This window comes from Oenanthe melanoleuca, chromosome 21 (assembly GCF_029582105.1).
Source record: "Oenanthe melanoleuca isolate GR-GAL-2019-014 chromosome 21, OMel1.0, whole genome shotgun sequence".
Taxonomy (NCBI): Eukaryota; Metazoa; Chordata; class Aves; order Passeriformes; family Muscicapidae; genus Oenanthe; species Oenanthe melanoleuca.
Genome location: NC_079354.1, coordinates 705,267 through 731,558, shown reverse-complemented (window position 1 = coordinate 731,558; position 26,292 = coordinate 705,267). Strand labels below are relative to the sequence as shown.

The following is a 26,292-nucleotide window of genomic DNA, read 5'->3' as shown; positions in this document are numbered from 1 at the left end:
GTGTTAATAAACGATGCAAACCCCGCGTGGGCGGGAACCGCTCCGGAGCGGCCCGCGGTGACAAAACCAGCTCCGAGCTCCCTTCAGCAGCCGCTGCTTCCCAGTTCCCCTTTGAAAATAAGCAGAGGGGGGGAAAAAAAAAGAGAGTTCTGCTCTTGCCTCGGGGCTGAGAAAGCGGGAGCAGGCAGGAATTTTCCCTAGAGAGCAGAAAGAGGGGGTGAAACGCACTCCAGGGATGCGGCCAAATCCCAAAACGCCGCAAATCCGCCTTGGGGATCCCAGGCTGGGGTCAGGAAGGTGAGGAGGGACCGGGAGCTGGGGACAGCTGGGGGAGCTCCTTGCCCAGGGCTGGGAGCGGCCAGGCCTGAGGCCAGCTGCCCTCCCTCCCCCCGTCCATCCCTGTCCGTCCCTCCCTGTCCATCTCTGTCCATGTCTGTCCATCCCTCCCCGTCCCTCTCTGTTTATCCCTCCCCGTCCATCCCTCGCTGTCCCTCTCTGTCCATCCCTCCCCGTCCCTCTCTGTTTATCCCTCCCCGTCCATCCCTCGCTGTCCCTCCCTGTCCATCCCTCCCTGTCCGTCCCTCTCTGCCCCCAGACCATTCCCAGAGCTTTCCGAGGTCCAGCCCAGCCGCCCCCTCGCTCCGATTGTCATCCCAGCCCCGGGAGGAGGAGGAGGAGGAGGAGGGAGGCCGGGCCGGGGGAAGGAGCAGCAGCGGCTCCCGGTGCGGATCCCGGTGCGGCTCCCGGTGCCGGTGCGGATCCCGGTGCAGGTCCCGGTCCCGGTGCGGATCCCGGTGCAGGTCCCGGTCCCGGTGCGGATCCCGGTGCAGGTCCCGGTGCCGGTGCCCATGGCCGGGGAGATGCCGGGGGAGCCCCGCACGCTGCGGCTGCAGCACGGGAACCGCATCGAGGCCCTGTGCGTGCTGGGCAGCCACATCCGCGCCGACGTGTTCGGGTGAGAGGGACCCCAAAACTCCCCTTCCTCCTCCTCCTCCTCACCTTCCTCCCTGTTTTGCCTTCTGCAAATCCCCGCTCCTCGTTTTTCTTACTGTTTTCCCAAACCCCGCAGCTGCTGGGCAGCCAGGTCTGCACCAATGTCCATGGGTGAGAGGGACCCCAAGACTCCCCTTCCTCCTCTTCCTCACCTTCCTCCTGTTTTTCCCTCTGGGGATCCCCGCTCCTCGTTTTTCCTTCTGCAAATGCTCCTCATTTCTCCTCCTGTTTTCCCAAACCCCGCAGCTGCTGGGAAGCCACATCCACGCCAATGCCCACGGGTGAGAGGGACCCCAAAACTTCCCTTCCTCCTCCACTTTTCTCCCGTTTTTCCTTCTGAGAACCCCCACTCCTCGTTTTTCCGTCTGCAAATCCCTGCTCCTCATTTTTCCTCCTGTTTTCCCAAACCCTGCAGCTGCTGGGCAGCCACATCCACGCCGATGTCCATGGGTGAGTGGGACCCCCCAAAACTTCCTTTCCTGCTCCACCACCTTTCCCCTCACCTTTCAACCCTGCTTTTCCCTCTGAGAATCCCTGCTCCCCATTTTCCCTTCTACAAATCCCTGCTCCTCCATTTTCCTCCTGCTTTCCCAAACCCCACACCCCTACACTGATGTCCAGATGAGCGGGACCCCAAAACTTCCTTTCCTCCTTCACCTTCACCTTTCTCCTCACCTTTCTCCCCTGATTATCCCTCTGGGAATCCCTGCTCCTCGTTTTTCCCTCTGCTTCCCCAAACCCCATAGCCCTGACATCATTTTGATGCAATTTGTGGGCAAAACCCTCCCTGGGCTTTGCGGAGCTGCAAGAATCCCTGGAAAGCTTTGACCATGCCTGGATTTACCCCGGTCTGACCCCTGGGCTCAGCAGGTCCAGGGGCACCTCGGGGAGCTGCTGGAGAGCAGAGGGATGAGCAGGAGCCCAGGGAGGGACTACAAAATTAGGGAAAACCACAAAATCTCATGACCAAAACCTTGGGAAAGTGGGAAACGCCCACAGCGCCAGCCCCGCTTCCCTAAAACAAACCCAGTGCTGAACTTCGGGGTAATTGTTCCCCCCAAGGGAAAAAGAAGGTGAAAAGCTCATTCCAGGCTGGATTCTGGTCGGTGCTGCTGTTGCAAATCCCAGCCTTGATGTTCAAGCCAAGCAGCGCAGTCCCAGCTCCCCTGGCACCTCTCCAGGCCAAATCCCTTCCCAGCGGGATCCCCAGATCCAAGAAACCAGGAAACCAAACCAGTTTTTCTATGTGTAATTAGAAGCAATTTAAGGATTTAAGGAACACCCAGGCGGGAGCAAAGGAGCGCTCGGATTTCCTCCCCCCTTGCCGAGGGTTTGGTGGGACCGGTGGCATCCCAGAAACCTGAGCAATGCGAGCTCTGGGGTGTCGGGGCAAAGAGCCCACAAATAATAACCTGGAAAGGCAGGGAAATTCGGGAAAAGGAGCCAGGGGAGGGGAAGAGAAAGGACACATCAGACTGGGAGCAGGGCAGCACTGAGAGCTCTGGGGCTGGATAAAATCCCCCAGAAATGAGGGTTCCCCATGGAAAAGCCTCTCGGGGAGGGGGGCAGCGGCGTTTTGAGGAGTTGTCAAACATCAGGCTGGAAAAAAACCAAGGATTTCTGCATGGAAGTGGGAAGCCAGGCTGGTTGGGATTATTACAGATCCTTCCCCTCAGTGATGGCTGCAAACACTCACGGGCTAAACTGGCCCTAAACCCGGGTTAATTCCAGTTCCCGGGCAGGAAGGTGCCGGCGGTGAGCGCGGAGACGCCGGCGCGCCCGGTCCTGAGAGAATCCTGGTGGGAACTCCGGGCTGGCCCCGCAAATCCCTCCAAATCCCGGGTGTTTCTGGCAGGGCGGCCCCCGCCGGGGCCGTGGCCTTCGGCGTGAAGCACAGCGAGGGGGTCAGCGTGGACGTGCTGCTGCGCGGCCGCCAGCCCGAGCCCGTGGCCGCAGCCGGCGCGCGGTGGCCGCTGGACGAGGGGACGGTGCTGAGGTTCAGCATGAGCCGGGCCAGCTCCGAGGTCAACGACAACAAGGTGAGCAGTGGATCCAAGGTGAGAGTGGGATCCACGCAGGGAGAACATCCTGCCCTAATGTGGGGTTCGGGGTTCGCAGGTCACCGTCAGCTTTTACGCAGACGGAGGGAAACCCATCAACCAAGCCGGGGTGTTCCTCACCGGCGTGGGTGAGTCTGGAGCCCGTCCCTGGAGCAGGGGCAGGGATGGGAGTAGCAGATTTGCTGGGTCTGGGGGTTTGGCAGCCAAGCCAAACGTGCCCAGGGATGAGGCGGTTCTGTCCCCACAGGGATCTCCCTGGACGTGGACGCGGATCGGGATGGGGTGGTGGAAAAGAACAGCCCCAACAAGGTACCCCAGCCCCCCACCCACAGAAAATCCATGGGCTCAGTGGACCCCAAGCTCGCTGAGCCCCAGGGGTGCTTTAGGCGAGCTGGGCCTGGGGGCCAGAGGGACACGGGGCCGTCCTGCTGGTCAGCTGTGACAAGGAGTTCCCCTTCGTGCCGCCCTCCGACTGCGACAGCGAGCAGGTGTTCAACAGGGAAGGTAACAGCTCCCCAAATGCCCTGTCCCCAAAATCCCCACCGTCCCCTCTCTGTGACCTTTCCTGAGAGGGACCCAGCCCAGCAGCCAGGGCAGGGCCCAGCTGCTCCCCACCAGCTGCTGAGCAAGCTTCCCACGTGGGAATTTCTGTGGAATTAACGCCACGCCAACTCACTGCAGCCAGGCAGGGCAGGGCTGCTCTCCCAGGCCAGGGATGCTCCACGCGGGTGAGAGCAGCGTGGGTGAAGCACGAGCAGCCAGCAATCCACCCGCCCGTTCCTGGAAAACTCACCCCACGCACGGCGCGAGGTCACGGGCAGGGCACAGGGCACAGGGTCACTGCCCACGAGGCACAGGCTCTGTTCGCAGCCCGGCGGTGGAGGAAGAGCCGGTTCTTGGGAAGGAGACCCAGCCCGGGAGGGAGCGCGGCCACCGCGGGCTGATGGCTCTGTGTGCGCAGACCTGCTGGACATGGCTGAGATGGTGCTGAGGACAGAGGGGCCCCAGCGCCTGCCCCGGGGCTACGAGATCGTCCTGTCTGTGTCTGCCAACGACGCCGACAACGTCGGGGTCTTCCACGTGCAGAGTAAGGCTTTCCTCACTCCTGCTCTGCCCCTTCCTCTCCCCCTTCCTCCTCTTCCCTTTCCTCTTCTTTCTCCCTCTCCTTCTTCAGTCCCTTCCTCCTCTTGCCCTTCTTCCTGCTCCCTTTCTTCCTCTGCCTCTTCCTCCTGTTCCTTCCTCCTCTCCCCCTTCCTTTTCTGCCCCTACCTCCTCTTCCTGTTCTTCCTCCACCTCTTCCTCTTCTTCCTTCATCTTCCTTTTCCCCCTTTTTTTTCCCCTGTTCCCCTTTTTTTTCCCTTTTCCTCTTTTTTCCCTTTTCCCCTTTTCTTCCTCTTCCCCTTTTCCCCTTTTCCCCTTCCTCCTTCCCCCTGATGACTTTGAGGTCCCCACAAGCCCTTCCCATCTCTGACCTTGTCCTCTCCACACCCCTCAGACCTCCAACATCCCTTCCCCATTTCCCCCCACCTTTCCCTCTTTTCCATCAGGTGGAAAACTCTGGGGGTGACAAGCAGAGGGAGGGGGACACAAAGGCCATGCAGCAAAGGAGTGGCAGCAAACAGCCTGGAGTGTTTTATTAAAAAAGGGGATTTTAATATAAATAATGTTTGTTTGGCTCCCTGAGAACTGAAATGCTCAGGTGCAGGGGCTGGGAAGTGAAAATTTGAAAGAGAAGCTGCTTTTGGCTCGTTCTCCTCCAGCTGGGTGAGTTCAGCTCCATCTCCCAGCTCCCAGGAGAGCCCAGGGATGTAAGGCTGTCCCTGCCTCAACAACAAATAAGGAGATAAATTGGGATGCTTTTCATAAAACGGAATAATTTCTATTAAAAACAAGGATAAATAGAGATATAAATTGGGATTTTTTTCAGAAAATGGGGTAATTCCCAGCTGCCAGCAGGGCTGGGGTGTTAAACTGGAGGTCACACAGCTGCTTTTCCATGCTCCAGAGCACATCCCCTCTCATCCCTTGCTGTGGGCACTGGGATTTATTTCCTGGGAATGAAATCCCTCATCCAGCCAGGAATGTGCCATGCAGGAGCTCAGGCTCCATGCAGGGGGGGTCTGGGGCACTGTCCCCCCATGGAGGGGCAGAAACTCTATGAGAACACTTCCCAAGGGCTGCTCCATCCAGAGAAATACTGGCCAGTCACATTCCCCTCATCCCTCTTGTCCACGGCAGAACTCCCACTCCCTCCACTCCTGCTTGAAGGTGCCTCTCACAGCTGGATCTCCTCAGAGATCTGAGGGATCTGATCCCAGAAATGCACCCCAGAAACACACGGGGGGCCTCAGGGAGAGCTGAGCTCCCTCCACCCCAGATCTCCGAACACCCTCACTGCCAGAGCGGAGTTTCTGCGCAGATCCCCCTGCTCCCTTCTCCTGACCCCTACACTTGTGTCCATCTCCGTGGAGCCCCTGCTGAGCCCCGGGAGCGCCTCGCCCGAGGAAGCAGAGCCCCAGAGCCCGCGGGTTTCCCTCCTGCAGATCCCTTCTTCGGGCAGCGCTACGTGCGCGTGCTGGGCCGCAGGAAGCTGTTCCACGCCCTGCCCTACCCCGGCGCCGCCGAGCTCGGCTTCTTCGTGGAGGGGCTGCGCTTCCCCGACCACACCTTCTGCGGGCTGGTGGCCATCCACGCCTCCCTGCTGGAGCCCCTGGCTGAGGTTGGAGCTCCTGGGAACGGGCAGGGGGAGACTGGGAGGCGGTGGTTGGAAGGACAGGGTCTGACAATAAAGGCAGAAGATTCTCTTAGAAATGGAGAATGGAAACACCCTCCCTCCAAATTATCATAGTTTTGAAATTAAGGGGCTCTCAGGCAAAGATATGGGAATAGGAATAACAGTTCTTTACTAGGAAAATTAAAATAGAAATACAGTATTACAAAAGAATCCAAGCTGACACCCGTCAGTCAGTCAGGGTGTTGGCACAGTCCCATTCAATGGTGGCTGCATCCTCCTGCAGGGGCAGATGTGGTTCAGCTGGAGCAGTGCTCCTGGAGAAGGTGCAGTTTCCTCTGGAGCTCCAGGGATGATGTGGAAAGGTCTGGTTTTCCTCTGGAATCCAGTGGAAAGAAGGTTCCTTGGTGTCCCAAATCTCAGTTTTTATCTGGGTAGGAAAGGCTTGGCTCCTCCCCTGGCTGGAGCATCTCCCAGTGGGATGATGGAATTTTATCAGTCATGCCCTGGGACTCACTGGCCATGAACAGGAGATATCTCCTGGAGGGAGGATGGGCTGTGGGAAGATAAAGATGATTGCCCAGCTGGTTTAAAGATGGCCCATGAGCAGATAATGTGTGCCAGGAGATCAGGGTCACTGCCCCATCTGGTTTTAATAGATGGTGACAGAATCCACATTTCTGGTCACATCAACCCAACACAAGAGATGCCATTGGATCCCAAAAATGGCCTCGGGGAGGGTGTCTGGGGCAATGGTGTGGGGAATGTCCCTGATTCCTGCTTGGCTCCCTCAGGGCATCCCCCGCTCCCCGATCTTCACGGACACCGTGGTGTTCCGGGTGGCTCCGTGGATCATGACCCCCAACACCCTCGCCCCGGTGAACCTCTTCGTGTGCAGGTACAGGTGCTGCTTCTCTGCCCCCCTGGTCCTGGGGCTGGGCTGGGAGCAGGGAATTTCCATCCTTCCCATCCCTTCCCATCCCTTCCCATCCCTTTCCATCCCTTTCCATCCCTTTAATTCCTTCCCATCCCTTTCCCATCCCTTCCCATCCCTTTAATTCCTTCCCATCCCTTCCATCCCTTTCCCATCCCTTCCACCCCTTCCATCCTCTCCTCCAGCATGAAGGACAACTACCTGTTCACCAAGGAGATCCAGAGCCTGGTGGCCAAGGCCAGCTGCAAGCTCAAGGTTTGCTTCGGCTACATCAACCGCGGCGACCGCTGGATGCAGGTAGGGGGGCTCCAAGGGCCGGGACAGCCCCTCCGTGCCAGAGCCCCACGCGGGATTTCCTCCCTCCCCAGGATGAGATCCGGCTCGGCTACACCCAGGCTCCCCACAACAGCTTCCCGGTGGTGCTGGACTCCCCTCGGGAGAGAGGGATGGAGCAACTCCCCGTCAAGGAGCTGCTGGTGAGAGAAGGTTCCCTGCATCCCCTGGGTTCACACCCAGCCCACGTTCCCATTTCCAAAACCTTCCTTGCCCTTGGCTCCGTGCATGGAATTGCCTGGAAAATGAGAGCAGAAGGGAGATTCCCTCCCAGCCACCTCCAGCCTCACCCCCTCATCCCAGCCCTCCAGAAAAACTCTGATCCAGAGGGGAGAGGAGGAGCCAACAGCCCTGGAAATGAAAGGCTCCTGCCAAGCTCTAGGATGGGATTTCTCCCCCAGGCACCCCAGGGATGGGCTGTGTTTTCCTTCCCTCTTCCATGCCTGGGAAGCAGGAGAGGGTCAGTTTACTTCCTCAGAAGTCAACAGGACGCAGCCAGTGCAGGAACGTCCCTGTGGGCACCTTGGCCAAGGAAAAGGGCCAGGGCAAGCCTGAGATGGGGCATTTAGGGAGAGCCCAGCATGGAAAAACTCTGGACTGGGAGATCTGTTGGAGATATCCCCACAGCAGAAGGACAGGACACCCCCAGGCACGGAGCCACTGTCCCCAGCTCCCAGAGTCACTGTCCCCAGCTCCCAGGAGCAGCCTCAGCCCCGGCAGGAACGCGAGACAAGGACAAATCCCAGCTTTTGTCCCTCTGGGGAGGGCTGGGCTTTCAGGAGTGCTGAAATCCATCTTTTCTCATGCCTGGCATGGGAACATCCAGTCCTGGATTCACCCAGTGAATCCGCCGGGCGCCCGCACGGATCTGCCCTCTTTAGGAATTGCTCTGCCTCATATTTAGGGCAGCAATTTCAGCCTTGGAACTGCTAACACATTATCCTCCAATTTCTGCTTTGAAGCCTGCCCTAATCCCCGGCCCGACCTTTCCAATCTCATTTTCCAACTAGGAATACTTAGCCCGACACCACGGGCACGGGTCAAGCCCTGAGCCCTGGGAGCTCGTGCCAGGGAAAAAGGAGATGGGAGGAAATTATCCCCTCAAAATCAGGGTGGAACTGATAGGACTTGAATGTGACCTGCAAAACTGGGATAACCAGAGCCCTGACAGTTGAAACCAGGCGGGCTCTGTGGTTTTATTAAACTGAAATGAGTCGGGAGCAGGTGGCTGGTGCTCAGGCCCTCCCTCAGCACTCAGGGAAAAGGGATCTCATCCCAGCCATCCCCCAGAAATGCACCCCAGAAACGCAGGGCAGCCTCAGGGAAAGCTGTGCTCTCTCTCCAGCCCAGCATCTCCCAACACCCTGAGTTTCAAAAGGGAATTTTTGTGTGGGAGCACCCCTGTGTCTCCCTGCTGGCTTTTCCCAACCGGTGTATTTGGGTTATCCCTATGGAAACCCAACCCTGATAAGTGACTGGGATTTAACTCAAACCTCAGGGACACCTGATCTTATCCCAGGGGCTGCCATGTGCTCCAGGCCTGCTCAAGTCCAGCTTGGGGGCAGGGAAGGTGGAATTTTGGTCCCATCCCTGCCGTTTTTGCCACGGTTTTGACACTCCCTCGGGCTTTGGCACACAGAGTCGAGCACTAATTAGCCCTGCACACACAGCTCCTTCAATCCCAGATATATTAAGTCCTGGAAATCAGGGCTTAAGCAGGATTTAAGTGCCATACAGCCCAGGGCAGAGTCACCCTCGGGGGCTGGAGTTCACCTCCCTCCCGGAGCCAGCCAGGGGCTTTGCTCAGGGCTGCCTAATTGGCTTAATGTGGACACTTAAACCTTGGCTTAATGTGGACACTTAAACCTTGGCTTAATGTGAACTCTTAAACCTTGGCTTAATGTGAACTCTTAAACCCTGGCTGCAGGAGAACAGAGATCTGGCTTGGTTTAGTTCAGACTTTTAAAACTTGGCTTAATGTGGGCATTTAAACCTTGACTGTGGGAGAGCAGAGGAGATCTGGCCTGGGCTCTGCTCCTGCCGATTATTCCAGCCCCTCCATGACCCCGAGGTTTCTCCTCCTGCCTTTCCTGTCCCCTTGTTGCTGTGCCCACCCTGCAGGAGGACAAAACCAGGGGAGCAGCAGGGCTCAGGGCACTTCCCCTTCCCCCAGGGCCCCGATTTTGGCTACGTGCACAAGGAGCCCCTCTCTGAGGCCGTGGGCAGCCTGGATTCCTTCGGGAACGTGGAGGTCAGCCCACCCGTGTCCGTGGCTGGCAGGGAGTATCCCCTGGGAAGGATCCTCATCGGCAGCAGCTTCCCTGCGTACGAGAGGGGAACGTGGGTTTGGGGGAAACGCGGGCTTGAGAGCAAAGAGCCCTGAAATACCACCAAAAGTGAGGAAATTGGGGTAATTGGGGTAATCAGCCACTGCCTGAGCAGGGTGGGGGCTCCCAGGTTCCTCCACATCAGTGGCAATTTCTATCCCAACACCAGGTAGATGTTGATGGGAATATCCCCAATCCCAGTGTCCAGAAGATGTTGATGGGACTATCCCCAGCCCCAGAGTCCAGGAGGTGCTGACAGGAGTTTCCCCAGCCCCAGAGTCCAGGAGGTGCTGACAGGAGTTTCCCCAGCCCCAGTGTCCAGGAGGAATTTCCCCAGCCCCAGTGTCCAGGCAGGTGCTGATGGGACTATTCCCAGCCCCAGTGTCCAGGAGATGCTGACAGGAGTTTCCCCAGCCCCAGTGTCCAGGAGGTGCTGACAGGAGTTTCCCCAGCCCCAGTGTCCAGGAGATGTTGATGGGACTATCCCAGCCCCAGTGTCCAGGAGGTGCTGACAGGAGTTTCCCCAGCCCCAGTGTCCAGGAGATGTTGATGGGACTATCCCAGCCCCAGTGTCCAGGAGGTGCTGACAGGAGTTTCCCCAGCCCCAGTGTCCAGGAGATGCTGATGGGACTATCCCAGCCCCAGTGTCCAGGAGATGTTGATGGGAGTTTCCCCAGCCCCAGTGTCCGGGAGGTGCTGACAGGAGTTTCCCCAGCCCCAGTGTCCCGGAGGTGCTGACAGGAGTTTCCCCAGCCCCAGAGTCCAGGAGATGCTGACAGGAGTCTCCCCCAGGCCCGCGGGCCGCAGGATGACCAGGCTGGTGCGGGATTTCCTCTACGCCCAGCGCGTCCAGGCCCCCGTGGAGCTCTACTCCGACTGGCTGGCCGTGGGCAACGTCAACGAGTTTGTCACCTTTGTCCCTGCCTCTGACAAAAAGGTACCCCCAGTGCTGCCCCAGGGCTCCTCCTGGACGCCAGTCTCGCTGGGAAAGCCCTGGAGCTCGTTCCTTTGGCACCCCCAGCCAGCCTTGGCTTGGGTTGCATTCCCCACCCCAAAAGGAGGGATGTGAGCACAAAAAAAAAGGGATTTGCTGGGCTACTAATGAGTGTAAATAGAAGGGAAAAAATACCTGCAAAGGTATCCAAGAAATTCCAGCCTCAAGATTCTGGGGGGTTTGCAGTGCTCAGCATCTCCCAGAAGCTTTCAGAACATTTCTCTTCCCTCTCTTGTGGCTTTTCCTGCTTCTGACACGGGTTTTTCCCTCAGGGAAGCCGAGCCTTGACCTGGATGGCTCAAAAAAGGAATATTTAGGCCCACAAACCCTCGGTGGTTTGAAGGAGGCCCGGTTCTCAGCTGGGTTTTGCAGCAGCCAGCCCGCGGGGCTGCAGGGCCGCACTGACCCGGCCGTGTTCCCGCAGCGGTTCCGGATGCTGCTGGCCAGTCCGGCCGCCTGCTACCGGCTCTTCCGCGAGAAGCAGAAGGAGGGACAGGGAGAAGCCACCATGTTCAAAGGCAAGGGGACACAGCCAGGGACGTCTCCCCCGCTGGGTGTCCTTCAGCAGGATGCCTGCCCGCCGCCCCCGGCCTCCTCCGGCCCTATTTCGGGAAGCGAGTGGGATGGCAGGATAAGGGCCCTGCGTGGAGGGGATGTTTGCTGCCGGGGATGGAGCCTCTGGAAATGCCAGCGGAGGTCCAGCATGGAGCAGGACAACTGGCAGCTCCAGTGTCCCCTCAGATTAGCACTTCCATTGTGATTTTGATCCCTGACGGGGTCCGGAGAAGGTCTCTGTACCTCCAAGGATATGGAGCTCCAGCACAGAGCAGGACAACTGGCAGCTCTCCTGCCCAGATTAGAACTGGGTTTTTCCCCTTTCATTGTGATTTTGATCCCTGACGGGGTCGGGAGAAGGTCTCTGTACCTCCAAGGACATGGAGCCCCAGCACAGAGCTGGGATCTCCTGCCCACATTAGAACTGGTTTTTTTCTCTTTCATTGTGATTTTGATCCCTGACGGGGTTGGGAGAAGGTCTCTGTACCTCCAAGGATATGGAGTTCTAGCATGGAGCAGGACAACTGGCAGCTCTCCTGCCCAGATTAGAACAGTTTTTTTCCCTTCCATTGTGATTTTGATCCATGATGGGGTTGGGAGGTCTCCAATCTCCAAGGATATGGAGCTCTAGCAGGGAACAGGACAACTGGCAGCTCTCCTGCCCAGATTAGAACTGTTTTTTTCCCTTCCATTGTGATTTTGATCCATGATGGGGTTGGGAGGTCTCCAATCTCCAAGGATATGGAGCTCTAGCAGGGAACAGGACAACTGGCAGCTCTCCTGTCCAGATTAGAACTGTTTTTTTCCCTTTCATTGTGATATTGATCTGTGGTGGGTTTGGAAGAAGGTCTCCATATCTCCAAGGCTTCCTTGGTCACTGAGAGGACCCAGCTGTCCCCACACCAAGGGTGACTGCATGGAGGGGGATGCTCTGGAGAAATTCAGTGGATTCCCATGGGCAGGAGAATGGATGACAGGACTCTTTTCCAACAGGCAGAGATTTCCTCCCCTCAGCTTCCCAAGCTTTGACCCCAGCCTCAGGAAATTGGGATTTTGGGGGCTTTCCCCATCTTTATACCCCACTCAAGCCAGGCTCCTGCCGTTGCTGCTGCATTTTGAGGGTGTTTTCCGTGTTTAGGGTACTCGGGGACAGACACCAAGCGCGTCACCATCAACAAGGTGCTCTCCAACGAGGTCCTGGCACAGCAGAACCAGTATGTGCAGGTACTTCCCTGCTCACAGCCCCCATTTCCCACCCCAGCGTGGCACAAACCCCTCCCCGTGGCAGGGGGTGCTGGAATTTGGGCCCCTCCCTGCTCTGCTCCGTCCCCTGCAGCGCTGCATCGACTGGAACAGGGATATCCTCAAGAAGGAGCTGGGCTTGCTGGAGGAGGACATCATCGACCTGCCGGCCCTCTTCAAGCTGGACAAGCAGGGCAAAGCCGTTCCCTACTTCCCCAACACGGTAAGGGGGCGTTCCTGCCTCGAGCCCATCCCAAAAACCAGCTCAGTCAGCCCGGAAGAGCCCCCAAAGTTTTCCTGAAAAAGAAAAGTCAGCTGTCTAGAAAAGGGAAATATCTCCAGGATAAACAGGGCTCTTGGGGTTTTGAGGCAAAACCTTTTCAAAGCAGTGAAATTGCAAGGTGAGAGGCATGTTTTTCCCAAAAAAAAACCCCAGCTGTCTATCAAAAGGTAATATACCCAGGCAGGCGTGGATAAACACAGGCCTAACACAGCTTGGTGGCTTTGTGGGGCTTGCAGAGGGATTTTGAAAAAAAGTGGTGAAAGTGCAAGGGGAGAGGCGTGATTTAATGACAAAAAGGGGGAATTCTGCAGGATTTAGAATCCTGAGGGAGGGCAGCTGCAAAAAGTGGTGCTGAGGAGGGTGGAGGAGGGTGATCAACGTCTTTCCTTTGGCTTCATCCATCCCGACACTGCGGGTGTCCCCCCACGGATCACCACGATCAATCTGGCCATTCCAAACCTTCCAGTGTCACCCATTCTGCTGTCCCCGGTGTCACCATGACCATCCTGGGTGTCCCCAAACCCTCCAGTGTCACCCATTCTGCTGCCCCTTGGTGTCACCATGATTATCCTGGCCATTTCAAACCCTCCAGTGTCACCCATTCTGATGCTGCTGTCCCTTGGTGTCACCATGATCCATCTGGGTGTCCCCAAACCCTTCAGTGTCACCCATTCTGCTGTCCCTGGTGTCACCATGATCAACCTGGGTGTCCCCAAACCCTTCAGTGTCACCCATTCTGCTGTCCCCTAGTGTCACCATGATTATCCTGGCCATCTCAAACCCTTCAGTGTCACCCATTCTGATGCCAATGTCCCCTGATGTCACCATAATCGATCTGGGTGTCCCCAAACCCTCCGGTGTCACCCATTCTGCTGTCCCTGGTGTCACCATGATCCACCTGGCCATTTCAAACCCTTCAGTGTCACCCATTCTGCTGTCCCTGGTGTCACCATGATCAATCTGGGTGTCCCCAAACCCTTCAGTGTCACCCATTCTGCTGCCCCCTGGTGTCACCATGATCAATCTGGGTGTCACCATGATCAATCTGGGTGTCCCCAACGGCAGTGTCACCCATTCTGACGCTGCTGTCCCCTGGTGTCACCATGATCCACCTGGCTATCCCCAAACCCTTCAGTGTCACCCATTCTGCTGTCCCCAGTGTCACCATGATCAATCTGGGTGTCCCAAACGGCAGTGTCACTCATTCTGATGCTGCTGTCCCTGGTGTCACCATGATTGACATGGCTGTCCCCAAACCCTCCAGTGTCACCCATTCTGACCTGCTGTCACCATGATCAATCTGGGTGTCCCAAACGGCAGTGTCACTCATTCTGACTCTGCTGCCTCTGGTGTCACCATGATTGACATGGGTGTCCCCAAACCCTCCAGTGTCACCCATTCTGACCTGCTGTCACCATGATCAATCTGGGTGTCACCCATTGTGACGCCGCTGTCCCCGCTGTCACCCCGCAGGTCACCATGATGGTGCTGGCCAGGGACCTGGGCATTCCCAAGCCATTCGGGCCGGTGGCGGGCGGCGAGTGCTGCCTGGAGCGGCGGCTGCGGGCGCTGCTGGAGCCGCTGGGGCTGCGCTGCCGCTTCCTGGAGGACGTGGCCTCGTACCACGGCAGCCTGGGCGAGGTGCGCTGTGGCACCTGCGTCCAGCGCCGCCCCTTCGCCTTCCCGTGGTGGCACTGCTCGCCCTAGCCAGGCCTCATCTTCCTCCTCCTCCTCCTCCTCCTCCCTCCGTCTTCACCCTCAGCGTGTGCTGCTTGCCGTCCGCCTAATAAATGGGTTTGCTGTGAGGAAAAAGATGGCAATGAAATAATTGTGGGGAGTAACTGGGAGGGGTGGAGCTGCTACCAAAATCCTCCGAAATTGTCTCTAACTCTGTTTTTGTAGTGTTGGCAAGTCCAGTGTCGCTTTATTGTCAGCGAGGGTTTGTGTGTGGCTGACAGAGCTCCAGCATCCACATCAATACAAATTCACGCATTATTAACAAATAAGTTACTGGCCACGGGTTCTATTTATTCTCTTCCACTATTGGTTACTGATTTCTCACTCTTCATGCTAAGCTGGGCTGCATTCTTTAGCTCTTTTTTCATCTTTTTCTCATCTTTTTCAATTGAGAATCCCCAGCTTTTCAGGCCTCAATCTCCTCTGTGTCTTCTGCTTGCTCCAGTGTCCTTGAAGGGCCATAAATTTAATATCCCAGATGTCCAAGCTTCAAATCCCTTTGGCTTAATTGAAGCTTGTCAGGGTTAGATTTAACAAACTCAAGGTTTCAGTGGTTTAATGGTCAAAATAAATGTAAGAGTCTGTAAAGAAGATTTAACTTGGCCACTGCTTACAAATAATTATAACAATGGTATAAATGAGAAACAAAGTCTGGATATTCAGCAAAATTTCGATTGGTTTATTTTATACAGACAGAGCAATGCAGTGCTGGGGACAACGTGAGGGGTCACTGCCCACTCCACACTTCCACTGAACTTGGTTTGCAGCTCCCTTTTTATAGGATGGTTTTCCCTGTAGTAATCAATAATTGTTATTGTTTTGTTGTAATAATTCTGCAAGGTAACAGTGGTGGTCAAAGAAACTTCCAAACTCCCGTGGGACATCTCTTGGGACAACTGGTCATGTAACCATCTGGTCTTGGTAGATAAAAAACAGGAGAAGTGGGAATTCTGATCTTTAGCAGATAGTGTGTGATTCATTACACAAAGGCAGGAAATCTAATCCTGAAAAAAAAAAAAAAAACCAACCTTTCAGACTATGGAAAACCCTTTTTTTTTCTTTTACAAATTGGTATACACAATATTCATACCAGGGATTTAAACAGAGTGGATTTAATCATATATTTTCCTTTATCTAGGTCCATGTTCTTTTCTTATTTTAAGTTTATATTTATTTATATTTATATTTATTTTAAGTTTCTGGTTTATACAAACTCCAAAACTTCTATGATTAACACGAATCATTTATCAGTTATCACAAATTGAAGGTCCTGGAGGGACCTTTGCGAGCTTTTCCCACCTCAATGTCTCTGTGATTCTTTGCCCCGTTGGTGTTGGGGCAGGTCCCCTTGAGAATTGCGGTGGCAGCACAGGTTCCACCGTGCAAAATAATGATGCTGGGAATGAATGGAGAGAAAACAAGAGGAACTGAAGAAAGAAAAAGGAGGATTTAGGCGTCCTGGCCCCCCCCACCCCGCCTCGTCCCACAGGGCGCGCCACACCCGACATGGCGCCTTTCCTGAGGGCGCCGCCACACCTAAGATGGCGGAGCCGCTTCCGGCAGCGCAACAACATGGCGGCGAAGGGGCACTTCCGGGGCGGGCGGAACTGCGCAGCGCCAAGATGGCGGCGGCCGCGGTCGGAGTCTCCTTGAGGCGCGGAGTCCCCGCGCGGCTCCTGCGGGCCGGGCCGCGGGCGGTGAGGGGCCGCGGGGGCCGGGATGGAGGGAGGGGACGCCTGGCAGAGGCGGGCTGCGGGCGGCTGGGATGGCGGCGAGAGAAAAAGGGGCTGAGCTGAGGGGGAGAGGGAGCTGGAAGGGGCTGTGAGGGAATTGGGGATGGACGGAAGGGGAGGGCTGGGGAGGGGGCTGGAGAGAGGGTGGAGAAGGAGCTGGGGGCAGGAGGAGATGAGGAAAGAGATGGGAAGAGTGGGTGGGAGAAGAGGAGGGGAAGGAGCTGTGGGAGGGTCTGGGGAGGGATCTGTGGGGTCTGGAAGGGGCTGTGAGGGAACTGGGATGGATGGCAGGGAAAGGGTGGGAGAGGAGGTGTGTGGGGTCTGGAGGGGGCTGTGAGGGAATTGGGGTGGGCAGGGGAAAAGTTCCAGTGGGGCCTGGGGAGCTGAGGCTGTTTTTCCCTGGATCCAGGATGGGATCTGAGGCTGTTTTTTCCTGAGATCTGAGGCTGTTTTTTCCTGGATCCAGGGTGGGATCTGAGACGTTTTTTCCCTGGATCCGGGGTGAGATCTGGGGCTGTTTCTCCCTGGATCTGGGGCTGTTTCTCCCTGGATCTGGAGCTGTTTCTCCCAGGATCTGAGGCTGTTTCTCCCTGGATCTGGGGCTGTTTTTCCCTGGATCTGGGGCTCTTTTTCCCGGGATCTGAGCCTGTTTCTCCCAGGATCTGAGGCTGTTTTTCCCATTTTCTGACCCTGTTTCTCCCAGTTTCTGCCCCTGTTTCTCCCAGTTTCTGCCCCTATTTCTCCCGGTTTCTGCCCCTGTTTCTCCCGGTTTCTGCCCCTGTTTCTCCCAGTTTCTGACCCAGTTTCTCCCCGGGTCAGGTGCTCCGGGGGGCGCAGACGGCGGCGGCCGCGCCACGGCTGAAGAAATTCGCCATTTACAGATGGGACCCCGACAAGGCCGGGGACAAACCCCGCATGCAGACCTACGAGGTGGACCTCAACAAGTGGGTGTGCCTTGGGAATGGGGCTGGGGAGCAAAGCCAGCTCCAGGGAATGGCTGGGAAGGGGCTGCTCCCCTCTGGCACAGAGCAGCTCGTTGTGAACACAGCCACTGTGGTGTTATCCTGGGAAAAAGCAGATTTTCCACGGGAAAAAGCAGATTTTCCAAAGGCACTGTGGTGCTATCCCAGGAAAAAGCAGATTTTCCACAGGCACCATGGGTGTTATTCCAGGAAAAAGCAAATTTCCCCAAACTCCTGTGGGGCTGTTTTCCCCTGCCTGACTTCTGTGCTGAGCTTCTTGAGGGGAATCCACCCCAAACCCTTCCCTGAGCTCCTCAGAGGAATCCACCCCAAACCCTTCCCTGAGCTCCTCCACAGGAATCCACCCCAAACCCTTCCCTGAGCTCCTCCACAGGAAGAATCCACCCCAAACCCTTCCCTGAGCTCCTCCACAGGAATCCACCCCAAACCCTTCCCTGAGCTCCTCAGAGGAATCCACCCCAAACCCTTCCCTGAGCTCCTCCACAGGAATCCACCCCAAACCCTTCCCTGAGCTCCTCAGAGGAATCCACCCAAACCCTTCCCTGAGCTCCTCAGAGGAATCCACCCCAAACCCTTCCCTGAGCTCCTCCACAGGAAGAATCCACCCAAACCCTTCCCTGAGCTCCTCCACAGGAATCCACTCCAAACCCTTCCCTGAGCTCCTCAGAGGAATCCACCCCAAACCCTTCCCTGAGCTCCTCCACAGGAATCCACCCCAAACCCTTCCCTGAGCTCCTCCACAGGAATCCACCCCAAACCCTTCCCTGAGCTCCTCAGAGGAATCCACCCCAAACCCTTCCCTGAGCTCCTCCACAGGAATCCACCCCAAACCCTTCCCTGAGCTCCTCCGCAGGAATCCACCCCAAACCCTTCCCTGAGCTCCTCCACAGGAAGAATCCACCCAAACCCTTCCCTGAGCTCCTCCAGAGGAATCCACCCCAAACCCTTCCCTGAGCTCCTCCAGAGGAATCCACCCCAAACCCTTCCCTGAGCTCCTCCTGAGGATTCCACTCCAAACCCTTCCCTGAGCTCCTCCTGAGGAATCCACCCCAAACCCTTCCCTGAGCTCCTCCTGAGGAATCCACCCCAAACCCTTCCCTGAGCTCCTCCACAGGAATCCACCCCAAACCCTTCCCTGAGCTCCTCCACAGGAAGAATCCACCCCAAACCCTTCCCTGAGCTCCTCCACAGGAATCCACTCCAAACCCTTCCCTGAGCTCCTCAGAGGAATCCACCCCAAACCCTTCCCTGAGCTCCTCCACAGGAAGAATCCACCCAAACCCTTCCCTGAGCTCCTCCACAGGAATCCACCCCAAACCCTTCCCTGAGCTCTCAGTCCCACCCAGTCCCTGCTCAAAACCCACAAGAGCAACAGCTCTGGTTTTGAGGTGGCTTTGCCCCAGTGAATAATCCCTGGGTGGTGCCCTGGGTGTAAAATGACAGAAATTGTCCCCAAGTGTCAGTGCTGTGTCCCTTGTGGTTGGCAGGGACAGGCAGGGCTGTCACAGGCTGGCCCAGCACAGGTCACTGGGTTAGAGCTGGCTGAGCCCTCAGTGGTCAGCACGGGACAGTGTGACCCCACACTGCCCCACAGGTCCCTGTTTGGTCCCTGGCATTGACACAGGTAAAGGCAGTGGATGGAAACCCTGAGAATGGTGCAGGGCTCAGACCCTGAGTGTGGGGCTGTGCAGGGTCAGTGCTGTGGGGTCTGTGCTGCAGGTGTGGGCCCATGGTGCTGGACGCCCTGATCAAGATCAAGAACGAGATGGACTCGACCCTGACCTTCCGCAGGTCCTGCAGGGAGGGTAAGGACAGGGATTGCTGCCTGGGGAGCTCTGTGGGACCCCAGGGAGCTCAGAGCCCCTGCCCTGCCCCTGTGGGGCAAAACACCGAAAGGAACCAGGGGTAAAACTCCTCAGAGCCCCTGCCCTGCCCCTGTGGGGTAAAACACCGAAAGGAACCAGGGGGTAAAACTCCTCAGAGCCCTCTGCCCTGCCCCTGTGGGGCAAAACACTGAAATGAACCAGGGGTAAAACTCCTCAGAGCCCCTGCCCTGCCCCTGTGGGGTAAAACAGTGAAAGGAACCAGGGGTAAAACTCCTCAGAGCCCCTGCCCTGCCCCTGTGGGGCAAAACACTGAAATGAACCAGGGGTAAAACTCCTCAGAGCCCCTGCCCTGCCCCTGTGGGGTAAAACACTGAAATGAACCAGGGGTAAAACTCCTCAGAGCCCCTCCCCTCTGTGGGGATAAAACACCAAAATGAACCAGGGGTAAAACTCAGAACCCCTGCACCTGTGGGGTAAAACACCAAAATGAACCAGGGGTAAAACTCAGAACCCCTGCACCTGTGGGGTAAAACACTGAAATGAACCAGGGGTAAAACTCCTCAGAGCCCCTGCCCCTGTGGGGATAAAACACCAAAATGAAGCAGGGAGTCAAGCTGGAGTTGGGGTGTAATGACACAGTTCTGAGCTGCCAGCTCCAGTAATTCCTTCCACAGCTCCCAGTTGTTCCAGTTTCTCTCCCAGTCTGGTTCATCTGCTGCCTCCCAGTGCATGGGGCAATCCAGGGAGAGGTTGCACAGCAGGCTGAGAGGGCAGGGCTGGGATGGGGGCCAGCAGCAGGGGCTGTGCCAGTGCTGCTGTGGAAATCCCACTGGGTGGAACTGGGAGAGCATGTGGGACTTCGAGGAACAGCTCCAGGAATGTTCTCCTTGGCCCTTGGGCCGAGGGCAGGCATGGATTGAGGAAAAGGGCACTGGTGGTTTGGGGTTGTGGCTGCTCCCACATCTGCTCTGAGGCTGCTTTCAGACTTTCTTGCCCTGGGAAAAACTCCTGATCCACAGCTCATGCTGCTGCTGAGCATCCATCCAGGATGGAGTGACCCTGGATTAGGGTCATGCTGAGCTGTGGGATTGCATTCCTGATGGAGTGACCCTGGATTAGGGTCATGCTGAGCTGTGGGATTGCATTCCTGGCTGGAGTGACCCTGGATTAGGGTCATGCTGAGCTGTGGGATTACATTCCTGGCTGGAGTGACCCTGGATTAGGGTTTGCTGAGCTGTGGGATTGCATTCCTGATGGAGTGACCCTGGATTAGGGTTGTGCTGAGCTGTGGGAGTGCATTCCTGGCTGGAGTGACCCTGGATTAGGGTCATGCTGAGCTGTGGGAGTGCATTCCTGATGGAGTGACCCTGGATTAGGGTTTGCTGAGCTGTGGGATTGCATTCCTGGCTGGAATGCTCTGGATTAGGGTCATGCTGAGCTGTGGGATTGCATTCCTGGCTGGAGTGACCCTGGATTAGGGTCATGCTGAGTTGTGGGATTGCATTCCTGGATGGAGTGACCCTGGATTAGGGTCATGCTGAGCTGTGGGATTGCATTCCTGGCTGGAATGACCCTGGATTAGGGTTGTGCTGAGCTGTGGGATTGCATTCCTGGCTGGAATGCTCTGGATTAGGGTCATGCTGAGCTGTGGGATTGCATTCCTGGCTGGAGTGACCCTGGATTAGGGTCATGCTGAGCTGTGGGAGTGCATTCCTGGCTGGAGTGACCCTGGATTAGGGTCATGCTGAGTTGTGGGATTGCATTCCTGGATGGAGTGACCCTGGATTAGGGTCATGCTGAGCTGTGGGATTGCATTCCTGGCTGGAATGACCCTGGATTAGGGTCATGCTGAGCTGTGGGATTGCATTCGTGGCTGGAATGACCCTGGATTAGGGTCATGCTGAGCTGTGGGATTGCATTCCTGGCTGGAATGACCCTGGATTAGGGTCATGCTGAGCTGTGGGATTGCATTCCTGGATGGAGTGAACCTGGATTAGGGTTTGCTGAGCTGTGGGATTGCATTCCTGGCTGGAGTGACCCTGGATTAGGGTCATGCTGAGCTGTGGGATTGCATTCCTGGCTGGAATGCTCTGGATTAGGGTCATGCTGAGCTGTGGGAGTGCATTCCTGGATGGAGTGACCCTGGATTAGGGTTGTGCTGAGCTGTGGGATTGCATTCCTGGATGGAGTGACCCTGGATTAGGGTCATGCTGAGCTGTGGGATTGCATTCCTGGATGGAGTGACCCTGGATTAGGGTTGTGCTGAGCTGTGGGATTGCATTCCTGGATGGAGTGACCCTGGATTAGGGTCATGCTGAGCTGTGGGATTGCATTCCTGGCTGGAGTGACCCTGGATTAGGGTCATGCTGAGCTGTGGGATTGCATTCCTGGCTGGAGTGACCCTGGATTAGGGTTTGCTGAGCTGTGGGATTGCATTCCTGGCTGGAATGCTCTGGATTAGGGTCATGCTGAGCTGTGGAATTGCATTCCTGGCTGGAATGACCCTGGATTAGGGTTGTGCTGAGCTGTGGGAGTGCATTCCTGGCTGGAGTGACCCTGGATTAGGGTTTGCTGAGCTGTGGGAGTGCATTCCTGGATGGAGTGACCCTGGATTAGGGTTTGCTGAGCTGTGGGAGTGCATTCCTGGCTGGAATGCTCTGGATTAGGGTTGTGCTGAGCTGTGGGAGTGCATTCCTGGCTGGAGGGAAAACCCCACACTTGGCTCTGCTTTTGCCCCTCAGGGATCTGTGGCTCCTGTGCTATGAACATCGCTGGGGGCAACACCCTGGCCTGCATCAAAAAAATCGACAGTGACCTCACCAAAGTCACCAAAATCTACCCCCTGCCCCACATGTACGTGGTGAAGGACCTGGTTCCGGTGAGTGCAGCTCCAGGGACACCCTGGGCTGGGGACAGGGCGTGGCAGGTGCCACCAGGGTCAGGGCTCACGTGTCCCTTGGGTGGGTCCCAGTGACTAAAGGTGTCCTGGCCTGGAATGTGGCAGGTTTGGGGAGGGGTGAGGTGTGAGTTGGAGGTGAAGCTGTGCCAGGAGGGGATGTGGTGGATGCTGGCAGGAGGCTCTGCCCTGAGCTGGGGCTGGAGGGAGGGGTCTGAGCCCCATGGCTTGGGCAGCAGGGTGGGTGTGGGTGGATCCAGCTGGGGGTGTTCCCTGATTCTCCTCAGCCCCAGAGGCACATGTTCTGTGTTCTCCTGCCCAGGACCTGAGCAACTTCTATGCTCAGTACAAATCCATCCAGCCCTACCTGAAGAAGAAGGACGAGTCCAAGGAGGGCAAGCAGCAGTACCTGCAGTCCATTGAGGAGCGCCAGAAACTGGTCACTGCCCCTGTGCTGAACCCCTGCCAGAGCAGCCCAGGGCACACCTGAGCACTCTGCACCTTCCCAGGGCACACCCACTGTGATCCTACTCCTGGGATGGGGGACAGAGCCCTGGGATGGGTGATGTGCCCTGGGATGGGGGACAGGGCCCTGGGATGGGTGATGTGCCCTGGGATGGGGGATGTACCCTGGGATAGGGGACAGGGCCCTGGGATGGGGGATGTGCCCTGGGATGGAGGACAGGGCCCAGTGGCTGCTTGCTCAGGGCAGAGAGCTGGGGTTGCCAGGGGAGCTCTGATCCCTTTCCCATCTGCCCTGTGAAATTCCAGGCTGGAATAATTGAGCTGTGCTGGGTGTCAGGTGCTGTCCCAGATGCTGGTTCATTGTGTGGGTGCTGGCCCTGAGCTGGAAGGTGTCCACAAGGACCCTGGGGGGCCATGGGGGCAGTTCCTGGCCTCTCTCTGGGAGGGCTGGGGTTGTTCCCCTCAGGAATTGCTGCCCCACACAGCTCTGCCTCACAGGGAGGGGAGGTGACAGGGTGGAGCCCCTGTGTCACTCCCCTGGGTGACATCTGCCGTGTCCCCTCCCTGCAGGACGGGCTCTACGAGTGCATCCTGTGTGCCTGCTGCAGCACCAGCTGTCCCAGCTACTGGTGGAACGGGGACAAGTACCTGGGCCCTGCTGTGCTCATGCAGGTGAGGATGGACCTTTGTCTCCTGGCTGGTGTCACCTTGCAGGGGCTGCCTAGGACAGAGGCCAGACAGGATGGAGAGAATAAAAGTGGGTGTTTATTAAATACCACAGACTGACCCTGGGCTGTCAGAAGCCTCTGAGGTTACACCCAAGATGGTCATGAGTTTTTTAGACAATTACAAATTTGGTTCATTTGCATATCAAGGGTTAATCCTTAAATTACAGCTTCAGGTAACTAAGTAATTTACCCCCAGTTTGCTCCCCACAATTCATTTTGTTTGTACTTTTTGGACCCTGAGGCTGTAGGGTATCCTTGAGTTGCAGAGGAGTTGCTTTGTCTGCCCAAATCAGGAGAGCAGCAGCTGACAGGCTGGGGAGTTCAGAGCAAGGCACAAATCTGAAAAACAGAAAATCTAAATTCTTGGGGATCAGTGGGCCTGGGTGGGCAGGGTGGTGCTGAGAGATTCCTGGGTGGGTGTTACTGAGAGTCCTGGCCGGGTGTAGCTGAGGTTCCCAGCCTGGCAGAGTGTTGCTCAGGGTCCTGGCTGGTGTTGCTGAGGGTCCCAGGCAGGCGCTGCTGAGGTTCCTGGGTGGGCAGGGTGTTGCTGAGGGTCCCTTTAGGGTGTAGCTGAGGTTCCCAGGCAGGCACTGAGGTTCCTGGCAGGGTGTAGCTGAGGTTCCCGGGTGGGCAGGGTGGTGCTGAGAGGTTCCCAGGCAGGTGTAGCTGAGGTTCCCAGGCTGGCAGGGTGTTGCTGAGGGTCCCATCCTGGCATTGCTGAGGTTCCTGGGTGGGCAGGGTGGTGCTGAGGTTCCTGAGTGGGCAGGTGTGGCTGGGGTCCTGGGTGGGCAGGTGTAGCTGGGGGTCCCTGGGTGGGCAGGTGTAGCTGAGGTTCCGGCAGGTGTAGCTGGGGTCCCTGGGTGGGCAGGTGTGGCTGAGGTCCCTGGTGGGCAGGTGTGGCTGAGGTTCCTGGGTGGGCAGGTGTGGCTGAGGGTCCCGGCAGGTGTGGCTGGGTCCCGGGTGGGCAGGTGTGGCTGAGGTTCCTGGGTGGGCAGGTGTGGCTGAGGTTCCTGGGTGGGCAGGTGTGGCTGGGGGTCCCGGTGGGCAGGTGTGGCTGGGGTTCCCGGGTGGGCAGGTGTGGCTGGGTCCTGGGTGGGCAGGTGTGGCTGAGGGTTCCGGGTGGGCAGGTGTGGCTGGGTCCCGGGCGGGCACTGCCCAGCCCCCAGGCGCTGGCAGCCCTGCCCCCCAGGCGTACCGCTGGATGATCGACTCGCGCGATGACTTCACGGAGGAGCGGCTGGCGCAGCTGCAGGATCCCTTCTCCCTGTACCGCTGCCACACCATCATGAACTGCACCCGCACCTGCCCCAAGGTACGGGCACGGGGCACAGGGGCACTGCCATGGAGCACGGGGCACTGCCATGGGCACAGGGCACAGTGACACTGCCGTGGGGCACTGCTGTGGGGCACTGCCATGGGGCACGGGGCACTGCCGTGGGGCACAGCTGCCATGGGGCATGGGGCACAGGGCAAGGGCACTGCCATGGGGCACGGGGCACTGCTGTGGGGCACAGTGACGCTGCCATGGGGCACGGGGCACTGCCGTGGGGCACAGGGGCACTGCCATGGGGCACTGCCATGGGGCACGGGGCACTGCCATGGGGGCACAGGGCACAGTGACACTGCCATGGGGCACGGGACACTGCCATGGGGCACAGGGCACAGTGACACTGCCATGGGGCACTGCCATGGGGCACTGCCATGGGGCACAGGGGCATTGACATGGGGCACAGTGACACTGCCATGGGGCACAGGGCACTGCCATGGGGGCACAGGGGCACTGCCATGGGGCACAGGGCACTGCCATGGGGCACAGGGCACTTGGGGGCACTGCCATGGGGCACAGGGGCACAGAGCACTGCCATGGGGCACAGGGCACTGCCATGGGGGCACAGGGGCACTGCCATGGGGCACAGGGCACTTGGGGGCACTGCCATGGGGCACAGGGGCACAGAGCACTGCCATGGGGCACAGGGGCACTGCCATGGGGGCACAGGGGCACTGCCATGGGGCACAGGGCACTGCCATGGGGCACAGTGACACTGCCATGGGGCACAGGGCACTTGGGGGCACTGCCATGGGGCACAGGGGCACTGTCATGGGGGCACGGGGCACTTGGGGGCACAGGGCACAGGGCACTGCCATGGGGCACAGTGACACTGCCATGGGGGCACAGGGCACTTGGGGGCACAGGGCACAGTGACACTGCCATGGGGCACAGGGCACTGCCATGGGGCACTGCCATGGGGCACGGGGACACTGCCATGGGGCACAGTGACACTGCCATGGGGCACAGGGCACAGTGGCACTGCCATGGGGTCACAGCTGCCATGGGGCACAGGGCACAGTGGCACTGCCACAGCCTCATCAGGTCACAGTGTCCTGGGACAGAAAGGAGTGCTAGGCACCTTCTGTACCAAATATTTCTGTGAGTAGCAACTCCTCTGTGATTTTTATTGTGGCTTGGATGCATCTGTGGCCTCCCAGGGTCAATTCCAGCAGCTCAGTTCCAGGTTTTAGGGGGGAAAAAGAGGAGTAGCAGCAGATTTGGGAATTTGCTGTCACTTGGATCCGTCCTGTGACCTGCCAGGGTTTGAAAGGACAGAGGGAATCAGCTCAATTCCAGGTTTTAGGGAAAAAGGTGGGATAGCAGCAGGTTTGGGAGTTCAGTACAGCTTGGAGAGGAGGGAGGGAAGGAAGGAGGGAAGGAAGGAGGGAGGTGCTGCAGCCCCCCAGAGGCGCTGACCTGCCCCTCCCACAGGGGCTGAACCCCGGCAAAGCCATCGCCGAGATCAAGAAGATGATGGCGACCTACAAGCAGAAGGCAGCGGCTGCCTGAGGGCTGAGTGACCCAGAGTGACCTCAGAGTGACCCTGAGTGACCTCTGAGTGACCCTGAGTGACCCTGAGTGACCCTCAGGCCTGGCAGCCCCAGCAGGGCGTTACCTGTGCCAGGGGTTACCTGTGCACCTGCAATAAAGGCTGTAAAGAACAACTCTGTCCTCCTTCTGATCCTCTATTAAATAATCATTTATTGATTCCCTCCATGGAACCTTTTACCATCCCAGGCTTGTCAGGGCTGGGGAGAGCTGGAAATCCTGGGATTGCTGGCAGCAGGGAAGGTGGAGGGACCTTGAGCCTGAGCTCCCCAGAGTGAGGATTTGCAGCTGCCAGGGAGCAGCGTGGGGTAAAACCCCGTGGGCAGATCCACCAGGAGTGGGGTGTCCCATCCTGCCCGTGGCATCCTGATTTTTACTCCAAATCCTAAGGAAATGGGATTTTTTAGGGCTGAATCTTTTTTTCTCTGATATTTTTACCTCCAGATCCCAATTCCACCAGGAGGGAGGTGTTCTCTTCCCACCCCATGGGATCCTGGTTTATATTCCTGATTTTTGCTCCAAATCCTAAGGAAATGGGATTTCTTGGGTTGAATCCTCCTCGTTTCCCTCCAGCTTTCTGCAGTTTGGGATGTT

The 26,292-nt window shown here is 57.4% G+C and overlaps 2 protein-coding genes across 2 annotated transcripts; both read left to right on the top strand.

Moving 5' to 3' along the window:
* Nucleotides 1-848: 848 nt before the first annotated feature.
* On the top strand, nucleotides 849-14,259 carry LOC130261549 (protein-arginine deiminase type-2-like). The gene is made up of 16 exons (XM_056507872.1): nucleotides 849-955; nucleotides 2,849-3,032; nucleotides 3,112-3,181; nucleotides 3,301-3,362; nucleotides 3,440-3,557; nucleotides 4,015-4,140; nucleotides 5,597-5,772; nucleotides 6,579-6,682; nucleotides 6,904-7,015; nucleotides 7,087-7,194; nucleotides 9,225-9,376; nucleotides 10,171-10,315; nucleotides 10,797-10,890; nucleotides 12,066-12,151; nucleotides 12,264-12,392; nucleotides 13,926-14,259. The coding sequence occupies exons 1-16, from the start codon at nucleotides 849-851 to the stop codon at nucleotides 14,157-14,159; spliced, it is 2,007 nt and encodes a 668-aa protein (XP_056363847.1). The 3' UTR covers nucleotides 14,160-14,259.
* Nucleotides 14,260-15,706: 1,447 nt separating this feature from the next.
* SDHB (succinate dehydrogenase complex iron sulfur subunit B) lies at nucleotides 15,707-25,814 on the top strand. Its single transcript, XM_056507873.1, has 8 exons — nucleotides 15,707-15,886; nucleotides 16,742-16,866; nucleotides 18,625-18,710; nucleotides 21,473-21,609; nucleotides 21,950-22,066; nucleotides 22,663-22,764; nucleotides 24,010-24,132; nucleotides 25,582-25,814. The coding sequence occupies exons 1-8, from the start codon at nucleotides 15,731-15,733 to the stop codon at nucleotides 25,657-25,659; spliced, it is 924 nt and encodes a 307-aa protein (XP_056363848.1). The 5' UTR covers nucleotides 15,707-15,730; the 3' UTR covers nucleotides 25,660-25,814.
* Nucleotides 25,815-26,292: the final 478 nt, after the last annotated feature.

What these genes read in the sequence shown, in the direction of transcription:
- LOC130261549 (XM_056507872.1), top strand. Translation starts at nt 849, where the DNA reads ATGGCCGGGGAGATGCCGGGGGAGCCCCGCACGCTGCGGCTGCAGCAC. An exon ending in CCGAGGTCAACGACAACAAG is followed by an intron (nt 3,033 to 3,111) that starts GTGAGCAGTGGA and finishes CGGGGTTCGCAG; the next exon opens with GTCACCGTCAGCTTTTACGC. An exon ending in GGTGTTCCTCACCGGCGTGG is followed by an intron (nt 3,182 to 3,300) that starts GTGAGTCTGGAG and finishes CTGTCCCCACAG; the next exon opens with GGATCTCCCTGGACGTGGAC.
- SDHB (XM_056507873.1), top strand. Translation starts at nt 15,731, where the DNA reads ATGGCGGAGCCGCTTCCGGCAGCGCAACAACATGGCGGCGAAGGGGCA. An exon ending in TACGAGGTGGACCTCAACAA is followed by an intron (nt 16,867 to 18,624) that starts GTGGGTGTGCCT and finishes TCTGTGCTGCAG; the next exon opens with GTGTGGGCCCATGGTGCTGG. An exon ending in TTGAGGAGCGCCAGAAACTG is followed by an intron (nt 22,067 to 22,662) that starts GTCACTGCCCCT and finishes CCCTCCCTGCAG; the next exon opens with GACGGGCTCTACGAGTGCAT.